Source organism: Anopheles cruzii, chromosome 3 (genome assembly GCF_943734635.1).
Source record: "Anopheles cruzii chromosome 3, idAnoCruzAS_RS32_06, whole genome shotgun sequence".
NCBI classification, from domain to species: Eukaryota; Metazoa; Arthropoda; class Insecta; order Diptera; family Culicidae; genus Anopheles; species Anopheles cruzii.
In genome coordinates this window covers 11,564,131-11,574,951 of record NC_069145.1, presented here as the reverse complement: position 1 = coordinate 11,574,951, position 10,821 = coordinate 11,564,131, and the positions used below count along the sequence as shown (strand labels likewise).

Sequence of the window (10,821 nt, the reverse complement as noted above, 5' to 3'; positions counted from 1 at the left end):
TGCACTACACCGCGCCTCTATTAAATAGCAGTGTGCTGTCATTAAAAGCGAATTTGCTTCAAATACTTTTCCTTGAATTTACCTTCGTTCTTTCTAATCTATTTTATTCTAATGTGAATAATCCGCAGAATGCAAAGAATCGTGTTAAGAATAGAAAATGCAGTCATTCTCTTCCGTTCAGTCACACGCAACCATACACTGTACGAATAGACAACATAAACACACCATACTGAGCCGTTTCCAAAGGGGCTCACCTGACAGCAGGCTTCGAGAGAGCAAAAATACTGAGAGAACGCGTCAAATGTCAAACATACTCTCACTGTTTTGATATTTTGTTTTGCTTCGCCAAACCCAATATTTCGCCGTAGGCGGAGAAAAGGAATACGTTTTTGGCGGATTATTTGTCACTGAAAACCGATCGCGAACCAAACCGTGCTCGAAGCGAATTAGTGTGCCTTTTCTTACAACACCCGTAACGTGTGTGCGTGTGTGTTTTCGTTGCGAACCCGAAGTGCATTTGGCCGATGCACTGTGTGCTCACACAGAGAAGCCATCAACTTACGTCCTGCCCAAAATGGCAGATCAGGAAACGAACGGATACAACGACGAGGAGAGCGATTTCAAGCGAAAAAGTACCAACACGACCCGCGAAATCCACCATGAAGAAGAGGATATCGAGGAAACGAACAAGCAGTCGGAAAAGGCTCTCGAGTACATCCGAAACATACTGGCCGAACGACTGGCGATAGACCGCAAATATCCGATCGCCGACCGCTTGCTGGAAGTGGGTGAGTTGCCTGTGGGCTGTAGCTGGTAGGATGAGCCCAATGTCAAATGGTTGTACATGCGTTGCGTTGTCTTTGCAGAAGTGGAAACGGTCCAGAAAAGCGGCAAACCTCCGTCACGGCGCTACATCGACATATATCGAGAGAAACCCATCAAAGTGCAGGTGAAGGTACTGGTGCCGGTCAAGGAACATCCAAAGTTCAACTTCGTCGGCAAGCTGCTCGGTCCGAAGGGTAACTCACTGAAGCGGCTGCAGGAAGAAACGATGTGTAAAATGGCCATCCTCGGCCGGGGCTCGATGAAGGACCGCAAGCGGGAAGACGAGTTGCGGTCCGCAATGGACCCGAAGTACGCACACTTGAGCGACGATTTGCACATCGAAATCAGTGCGCTGGGACCACCGGCCGAAGCGCATGCTCGCATTGCGTACGCCCTGGCTGAAGTACGCAAGTTTCTCATCCCGGACAGCAATGATTTCATTCGCCAAGAGCAGATGCGCGAGATGCTGGAAGATCCCGATATTGAGCTCCCTGTTCGGAAGGCGTACAAGAAAGCTCTGGCGCCGACAGCGTCACTGCCACCAGTGATTGAAGTGCCTGCGGCACCGTCGATGTCCGGCAGTGCATCCATCCATGCACGATCACGCACACCTGCCAAAAAGGTGCTCTCGATCCTCGACAAAGCACGTGAAGCCATGCAGGAAACACATATGCCACGGTCTCTGTAGTTCCTCGAAGTGACGACAAGCGCTTTTACTGTTGTGTATTTACCATCAGCCCTGCGTTTCTCATCATTTCAGAAGCTCCAGTTTACGTTACGACGAGTCACGGTTTTCGATACCACGAGACGACCACGACAGCTATGAACCGTCGTATGTATATCATCCTGGAGCACCATCATCCAGACCAAAATACGGCTCAAGCGACTACGAGCCCGAGTATCGAAGAGACTATTATCGTGATTCTGACCACTCTTATGGTAAGTATTATTCCACCGGAAAAGTAATCCTTTTCAGCACCATCTGCCTCGATGCAGTATTTATCGGTTAGTGTGGCATTGCTGTAATCAACCGATCTAGATAAACTGAAACCACAAAAACAAACGCAAAACTATCAACCACATAAAAGAGCCAATCAAAAGCAATTAACAAAACAGAAAAAAATACTTAAATTAAATAAATAATTAAATTCATAATCAAACCTGTATTGTTAGCACCCCACAAGACCACCACTCCGTCGATGGGCGGTCGTCACTGGAAACCATCGGCTTATGGTGCCTCTTCATCGCGCGACGATATCTCCTCGAAACACCACGGAACGCGGGATCTTCGCTCGTATCGCCATGGACCGTACGCACGTCCGTCAAAATGAAAATAACTATCGCAATCCGGCTCGAAATCCACTTTGCCGTGTACCCGTCATAAGTGACCATGAGTGAAAACGTTTGCATAAATTTAAAACAAACAAATTAAACTAAAATCAAACTGAGCCATGGAGAAAAGGCTTAATATTTGTCGAAATCGGTTGATTTGGTGGTTTTTCAATGGCTGCTAGATGAGTATAATAGGCTATGTAATTTTTTGTATAGAGATACTGATGCTGTGACTGTGGAATGTCAAATTAGTTTAATTCCTATTGCTTGATGTCAAAGGTCACGCCTTTCTGGTCGATCGATCGATCGACCGAGAATGCCTTGCAAGAAAATTACAAATATTTTCACAATCAATGCCGCTGCGGTTGACAGTAATGTTGTAAGGGGTATTCCATTGTCTCTCCTCACATACAAGGCCAAAAATCATTCTGAGCAACTTCCGCTCGGTCGTGAGTAGATGGGATTCTTCAACGTTCGACAGGGCCCATGTTTCATAGGCATATGTACTGGGGTTTTATAAGTTTTCTGTATAACCCCAGCCTCAACCATCTCGACAAGCGATGTGGGCGAAATAGATTCTTCAGACTGATGATGGCTGATGGCTGCTCGCACTCCAGTGCTATGCCCTCTGTTAAATCGTTGTACGTGCTAACGTTTGACCCTAGATAGGTTAAAAAAATGCTTACTACAGAAAAGCCCTTGAGTGCCACATAAATTAAACCCACAAAGGAGTGCACTGTACAGTTCGGACCGGATCGTACAATGTCCTTGTGACAGTTTCACAGTTTGAATTTTAAAGGCAAAAATTGGCCGACATTTTTTTCAAATGACGTATGCAGTCACAGTCCACTACGATGAAAACATCTAATTACTCGTAAAAAGACGAAATATATTATGTATTGTACATAATAACAGTGAAAAGATATTTTACCACAATTGTTCTTAAATGCAAAAAGTCATTTAAAATATCACCAACAAGCGCCAAAGACGATTTACATGGCCCTATAACTTTATCTAAGACAAATATCCACATGTTAACCGTCGTTGCACGTAAACAGTAAACAATTTCCACTAATGACTCTTGAAAGTCAGATTTAGTATTCCGCTACAGGAACAACCTCTGCTAATAGTGGCAGGCCATATTATTCTGGGGAAACATATTTAACTTTCACATAGAGAACTATTAGACATAAATTTATCAATCGCACCTAATGGACTTTTAAAATCTTGTCGACTCGGTAAATTTGATGACAACTTACTAAACCATTCAAACTGTAACGTATAATATAAAACCATTAAACGCAGAATAAACGGTGCAATAAGCAAAATAAAATGTTATACTCTTAAATATCGATTGGATAAAAAGTGTCAAGAATTATAATACTCCGCCCTGTGCAATGAGCATTGTGTTGTACAAATTGGCACAATTGCTACAGTGCTATAGTACAAAGCTATAAATAAATCAAAACGAAATAAGTCCATGAATTCAAAAGTGAAGCATAATACCAACACATGATGCCAAGCAAATAAAAATGTCACAAACATCTAAATAAAGCCGAACCAACAACACTGACTTTCTTCAGCTAAGCTAGTTAAAAGGCCGATCTCTAGAACATTTCTCCGTACCGTGTACTTATTCATTGCCGGTGCCGGTACTAATTAGCACTACTATCAATTGCCAGATTTTCACCAATTTCTGCTCCCCGTTAAACGTGAGTCATGTTGGTTCACATAAAACAACTTAGTGAAAGCATATGGAAGCCCCGATTGTTCATTTCATAAAGCAAAGGGCTATAAATGTGATTAAACGGCAAAGTACTCAAAACCAATCGCTAAACGACGACCGTAATGTATCAACCATAACAAAAGATAAAACTATTCCGATTGTACCACGCAAATAATACATACAATACAATAAAGTTCGTATCACCAACGTAGATTGTTGGAACAATTTGTTGAAGCCTTTCGAAAACGAGTAAACACCGCTTCAATAGCAAACTTATTAGTTGTTTTATGTTGTAATCGTCGATAACTTCTTTTCATTTATAGCCAACGAAGACGTACAACCCAACCGAATCGCTGCTTATAGGCACAAGAACTCGACATCACACTAGATACTTCAATTTTGAACGATGGTCCTTTACACGAGACAGCCAAGAACTGAAACTGTTCTCTTATCTTTATCTTGTTTATAGCTGAATAAAACATTATTTTATATATACTATATTTCCTTTCGTGTATTATGGACATTTTGAAACTACAGTTGTTGTGTTTTTCCTAATCTCATTTCACTTGGGCGCATCACATGGCCAGCAAGCACCTTTTAATTGCGCTTCTTGCTTGGTGGAGCCGGCTTGGAAGGATAGATGGCAAACAGAGCCAGCTGAATGCCACTCAGCAAGACGCCTGCGAGGTTTTGTAGCTGCAAACAAGGATACCACAGAAATTTAAAATACGATCTTCCAGTGGGCCGCGAACCTCCGCTAATGGGCAAATCACTTACCACGACAAACACGTTGTTCAGAATCACGCCGTACAGAAGCCAGCTCAGACCAACGATCGTACCGGACAGAATCATCGGGAATGGCAAACCTTCGGTGGTTTTCCGGCGAATGATTTCCGGCAATCCGAATAGTGGTTGCCCGATCAGACACAACATCAGCACGGTAATAATCATGCCGAACCGGTCCTCCACCACGGCCGGATTCTCGTACTTTGCATACAGCAGTATTGCCAACGTGAACAGTCCCGACCACATGACTTGTCGCCAAAAGTTGCCCTTCAGAGCGGCCGGGGTGTAGAACGCGAAGAACGCAGCATACGCAAAGCTGATGCTAAATCCTACGATGTTCGTGGTGATCATTGCCGGATCGCCCATCAGCATACCGTGCTGCAGGAAGAGGATGGTTCTGTAAGGCAGGACGGACCAATAAATCGTTTCCGGCAGTCGATAAGAAGCAACCCCAAACTTACAGTCCGCAACCACCGATGAACATCATCGGTGAGAAACCCTCCGTTGTACCCTTCTTGCGTATGTCGTTGCACACAAAGCAGCCGCTAAACATCTGACCGACGGTCAGGAGGCCGGCCGTAAACCCGACGTGTTCCTTGTATGGTTGCAGTGCCTGCGAAATTGCTTCCATCCTACGTTCTGTGCTATTGACGCAGTATCGCAACAGGTGAGCGAAGTGTTTCACGGCGCACGGGATACTACCGGATCCACTGTCCGACCGTTTAGTCTAATCGGACACTTTTTTCTCCCATTGCGTCGCGGTTGGTTGGATGAATGTGTATTGTTCCTTCTCCCCTGGAGGTGTGTATGTGGGGCCACTTGCGACCCATGTGCGAGCGCGCAAGCCGCTTGAACGGTATTTCGCAAGGTCACGTTCCGTTCAGTTGTGTTGACAATCGACTCACCCGAGCAGCTTCCAACCCGATTGATTACAATCGTTTGGGACTATGACTAGGCACGTTTTTTTATCAGAACCACGTTCGTTCAGTCGCGGTCGCTATGCTTCTTATGCTCGTCTATCACGCAGACGCGTAAGCATTATACCGCGCTGCTGCCTCACGCCCACAAACGCAAGGTACCGGCATGACTATTGAAAACCAAGAGTTGGCGGAGTTCTCACACACCGTAGTCGAACGAAATTGTGTTTCATTTATTCGACTTTATTATTTATTTATTTTACTTTTATATGTATTGGAAGCATTCGCGGCATACCGTTATCTTATCTTATCTTTTAGTCGTGTTATTTGATGACATCGATGCCGTGTGCATCACGCTTGAACTGCTTTAATTCGCAATCGATCGTTCGAGCAGACTCTTTCCAATCGTTCAGTTCGTTGAGTTGCCTACTTCCTTCTTAAATTCCTCCCAAGTGTAGAGTTTGTCATCATCGAAGAGGTTGTGCAGTTCGCGTACCACTGGTTCTTTAAGCTTTGCCTTCACGAGGCAGATGAGCAGCCCGTCGGTAATCGTGCCGTGCTCCTCGTCTTCATTGGCCAACAGCTTCGCGGTGATCAACGCCATGTCCACTTTATCAATCAGATCTGCAAGCTCCTTCCGAGTTTTTATGTCACCGGAAGACAGCAGCGGTAGGATCTGTGCCTCGAAGGCTATCCTTCTTTTCTTGGCAGAGTTTTTGGTAGCTGACGATGTGCTTCCGGCTTGAGCACTGCCCACACATATCACGTCCTGCGGAACCGGAACTGCGGATACCGTCGGTGGTTGTTGCTCAGCAAGTTTTTCAGCAATCGATCTGCGTATACTTAGCAATTCGTCTGAATAGCTAAGCAGGTCGAGCAGTTTCCCTGACGAAACCACACAACATGCTTTGACGAGCTCGGCATACATTGAATCCAAAATGTCTTTGCGGAGCAGCATTTCGTCGGGACTTTGTGAACCCGCGAAATATTTGTTTATATGATATACTTTGTCTCTAACAGACGATAGCCAAAGGCCAGGCTTTTCCATCGCGTTTACCATCACTCTGGGATTCTCCACAATGAGAGTTCCTTTCAAGCTGATCTCGCACTGTCAGTCGTCACTAAGTCAGCAGATACGAGCAGAATGGTGATAACTGTCGGCGGTGGCTCGAAGACGGTGAAAAACGCGGACGGCGTAAAATTTGACTCTCCAAACTGACGTGAATTCGGTTAAGTCCGGCTGTCAACTGATGCGATTTCTCTCTGAGAAACCACATTTATACAAGTAACCATGGTAAGCATCCTAAACTACCTAAGTACTCCTATCGTATTTTTCAAAACCATATCGCGAAGTACGGCCGATCCGGGGTACAATGCATGGGAACTAATTACCAATTACCCTAATGTGCTGTTTAGTCCTTGTTACGGGTACGATATCGGTTACCACCAACGACGGCTAACACGTATGTTGTCTCTTCGAGATCAGCGCCCGTTGTACCTGTTGTCAAGCGTTGTTGCCAACGCCTACCGTTGTACCGGACCAGATATTCAACCTTTTCGTTTTGTATTCTTCGTTATGTCGTTGCTTTGCATTGTACGAGTTTTCGGTCGGTAGAGTGGTTGAGTTTGCTAGGATTGAGACCAAATGGCGCGACAAGGTAGAAGCCCATCAAAGTGACTCAATCAGGATAAAAAACAATTTAAGTATCATCACTAGCAAATATTCGATGCATGATCCCTATTATCCAATTTATTAAAAAATATCGTACCTACAGATGATAGTTCCTGTTGGAATAATTTGTTTCTATACTAATTTGTGCCTTGCTTTCAGCAGAGCGCATTAGAAAATATCACTATTAAAGGTTTGATCATTCACCTTAACATAACTCGATTTAAATATTATTCGTTATAACATCTTCCTCGATTTTTCGAACAGGAAACCTTACAGCAATCTTTGAAATTAGCTACACCAGCATAACAATGACGGTTTTACCTGAAACACAGCAAACATTTCATTACACTTCCATCGTCCGCTTTAAGGACATGTTCTTATCAACCACTTCAGTGGCGAACGCACACCCTGCTGCGTTTATCATTGTCACCACGCTCGCCAGTCGATAAACGAAACGACGCCATTCGGCCTCAGCCGGCACGTTAAATCGTTAAGTCAACCATTTTCGGCCACTGCAGAGTCGAAAAAAATAACAACAGCCATCAAAAACCCGTCCAACGCCTACCGTATTTGAAGGGAAAATCCATGAAAATCAACCCTGTACGGTCAGATAACGTATAACCACCCGGGCAGGAGATCCTCTCGGCATCGTCCGTCGGGCGGTGATAATTATTGTTTCTTTTCCCCTTTCGACGGTCCGGTGGCTGGGTAAATGATAAACAAGCATAACTGGGCCGCGCACAGCGCCAGAGCGATGGTTTTCTGTAGCTAAAACGAAAAACGGGACAGATCGGTAATGCCCATCGTGAACCGGCCGTCCGTTCGCGACCCTACTCTACTTACGACAATGAACGAGTTGCGGATGAGCAATCCATAGACCAGCCACAGGACGGATGCTCCCGTCGAGGCCAAAATAGCTGGCAGAGGCAACGCGGCCGTGCTCTTTGCCCGAATCACTTTGCGCTGTAGATTTACGTTTATTTAGTGTGAAAATTAATGAAAGCGTGAAAGCAGAGTACTTAAAAGTGAGTTGAGTAATATTTAACAATTGTTTTTCGCTTACCAGCTGAGCCAACGGCAGTGCGATGAATATGAGCGCCAGAACCGTTATGATCAGGCCTAGTCGGTGCAACGTGACCGGATCTTTAGCCTGGGAGCCGTACGCACACAGTGCAGCGGTTACTGCGGTCGTACCCAATGCCTTCCTATAGAACGGTCCTCTCGAAGCGGCCGGAGTGTACCAAAGGAACCACAGCGTGTACAGAACCGAAAAGCTTAGTGTGCAAGTACTCGTAGCGACCAGCGACGAGGACTGTAACTTCCGGAAGTACTGTAATTGAAGAACGGATCTAAAATCGATTATTAACGCCATGATAATAAAGTGACAACACAGCGACAGTTAACCGCTGCGTACGTCAACTTACAAGCTGCAGCCCCCGATGAACCGTACGGGTGAAACGCCCTCGGATGAGCGACGCCTGTGAATCTCTGCGCAAGTAAAACATCCGGCCAAATACTGCAGCACGGTCAGCAAGCCGGCAATCTGACCGACCAGCTCGCGGTGCGGATCGAGACCAACCAGCACCGATTGCAACATGGCGTCCTCGACACTTGATCTCACGGTACGAACTAAATCTCTAAAAACAGCTTCCGAGTCGCTCGGCAAATCTCTCCCAGAAGCCGTCACACCACCACAGCGAAGGGAGTCACCAGATTATCTCAGACAGACGCGAAACGTCGCGCGATGTAGGGTTGAGTCGGAGATGAAATTTATCAACGCAGCGCATCGCCTCTACGTCACGTGGTGGGTTCTTAACACTCAAAGCGGCCGCGAACTCTCACGCGCGAGCCAAGCCGCCAAGCCGCACGCTGATCTTATCGTGGCCTTGTTTGGTTTGGAATTAACAACGCATGACTGTGCGGCTGGGAAGCGCTAGCAATGGAACGAAAAGCCGGCAGACGCTCCACAGCACAGAACTAGTCAAAGCATAGTTCTTTAAACATTCACCTTACTACAGTTGTGGCCCAGTTGAAAATGTTGCCGCCAAAAGCATCTGCGTTGATTCCATTTTAGATTGCCTGCTACCAACCATCGGCAGCCACTATGCAAATCTTCCGGAACCCAATTCAATGTAGGACTGTAGCTGGTACCAGTCAGCAGCTGCATGTGTTCTTCGTAACATTCTAACGTTAAAATAACAAGCGAAGCTACAGTGAAGAAGTGACATTCTGCGACGAAAATGGCCCCACATTAGCATCAAGGTACAGCGCAACTGTGACCCGTAAACAATGCACACCGTGAAGATAAATCCAAGGTACACTGGGCCGACTTGCTCGGGTTGATTGTCGGGGGCTGTAAGTAGATTTGTAGTAGCATGCACGTTGAACGTTACTCAGCGAACCGTGCGCTGTCACCTGCTGAGTACAAGTTCCGCGATAAGAAGGCAGGGCAACGTATTTCACGCTCGGCTCACATGTCCACTGCGTAGCCGAGTTTTGGTGACGAAGACATAGGATGACCAAGTAGTAGGTAGGCACGGCTCGAAGTCGCTCGAGCGTGTACTTGATTATTTATCAGCTCTCGAAGCAGTGTTTTTGCCCAACCTTTCAAGCAGCGCAACGTCGCGAATCATTTGCATTTAATGTGTACTCTGTAACATCTCTCTGTTGAGAAAGGAACACCTGGAGCCACAGACCTAACGGGACCGCGTACTCCAAATATCAAAAACAAGATACGCAATATCTCTGTGCGACACGTTTCGTGTTTGATCGAAATTTTAGATAACATCGAAGCGGAAAAAGGAATGATAATGGAAATGGTGTGGTTATGCGGCAACGAAAGGTGCTTTACGCTTCGCCATTCGCGCACTGGTTCGGAGTTTTCATTAAGATACAATTACATTTGGGGGCGAATAGACTTCCAAACCCATTTGTAGCATTCTTCATTTTTAGCTCAATTTTCGGAAACCTTTTTTTTTTCTTTGAGCATTGGTAAATTTTTCTTTAATGTATCCTCAAGCATGAGCTATGAGTACGGCGTAGTGTGGGCCTTTCTTTAACCCCATTAGTCATCTATCACATCGCTCCGTACCACCATGGTACCAGTTGCACACACCTTGCCGGTTTATCGGTCTACTTCTGCCCTTATCACAATTTTCGCGCCCTTATCGCTGAACACCGTGCGATAGGGTGATTTCAACCTGCCAGCTAGCATGATTGCTGAACGCTATTTTGAAATTCTGCGTGAGCTGCAAAAGGTAATGAGAATGGCCCCTTTGCTTCTCGATTTCCTACTCGAAGCTGAGCCAGCAGCGTAGCTAATCAGTTCATGGTGCAAATTAAACACCCGAAAGAGACTTCATTAATTAGCTGTCCCAGAGCGTGACGTCCGCGGTCCGGTTCTAAACGATGATCATGCTGAATCCGCCTCCTCCCGTTTGCCTCAGGCCATGCCTTATTAGTATTAGGCAGAAAAATGATTGCTTTCATTTTGGCGAAACGAAAAGCTAATCCTTTCCCACATCAGACTGACCTCCCACAAGGACGAGAGATCGCATTTAATA

The 10,821-nt window shown here is 45.7% G+C and overlaps 3 protein-coding genes across 5 annotated transcripts; 1 reads left to right on the top strand and 2 right to left on the bottom strand.

The window, feature by feature from the left end:
* Positions 1-493: 493 nt before the first annotated feature.
* Positions 494-4,346, top strand: LOC128274030 (KH domain-containing, RNA-binding, signal transduction-associated protein 3-like). 2 transcript variants are annotated; one of them, XM_053012113.1, is made up of 4 exons: positions 494-788; positions 867-1,503; positions 1,586-1,764; positions 4,207-4,346. In XM_053012113.1, the coding sequence occupies exons 1-4, from the start codon at positions 575-577 to the stop codon at positions 4,269-4,271; spliced, it is 1,095 nt and encodes a 364-aa protein (XP_052868073.1). In that variant the 5' UTR covers positions 494-574; the 3' UTR covers positions 4,272-4,346. The 2 variants fall into 2 exon arrangements, with proteins under 2 accessions (XP_052868073.1, XP_052868072.1); XM_053012112.1 differs by having other exon boundaries at positions 1,999-4,321.
* Positions 4,248-5,348, bottom strand: LOC128274031 (sugar transporter SWEET1-like). Its single transcript, XM_053012114.1, has 3 exons — positions 5,131-5,348; positions 4,661-5,066; positions 4,248-4,579 (listed from the first exon to the last, which is right to left on the bottom strand). The coding sequence occupies exons 1-3, from the start codon at positions 5,298-5,300 to the stop codon at positions 4,481-4,483; spliced, it is 675 nt and encodes a 224-aa protein (XP_052868074.1). The 5' UTR covers positions 5,301-5,348; the 3' UTR covers positions 4,248-4,480.
* A 1,965-nt stretch (positions 5,349-7,313) lies between these two features.
* On the bottom strand, positions 7,314-8,865 carry LOC128273535 (sugar transporter SWEET1-like). Of its 2 annotated transcripts, none has more exons than XM_053011525.1 (4): positions 8,683-8,865; positions 8,322-8,607; positions 8,102-8,221; positions 7,314-8,026 (listed from the first exon to the last, which is right to left on the bottom strand). In XM_053011525.1, the coding sequence occupies exons 1-4, from the start codon at positions 8,853-8,855 to the stop codon at positions 7,928-7,930; spliced, it is 678 nt and encodes a 225-aa protein (XP_052867485.1). In that variant the 5' UTR covers positions 8,856-8,865; the 3' UTR covers positions 7,314-7,927. The 2 variants fall into 2 exon arrangements, with proteins under 2 accessions (XP_052867485.1, XP_052867486.1); XM_053011526.1 differs by having other exon boundaries at positions 8,322-8,588.
* Positions 8,866-10,821: the final 1,956 nt, after the last annotated feature.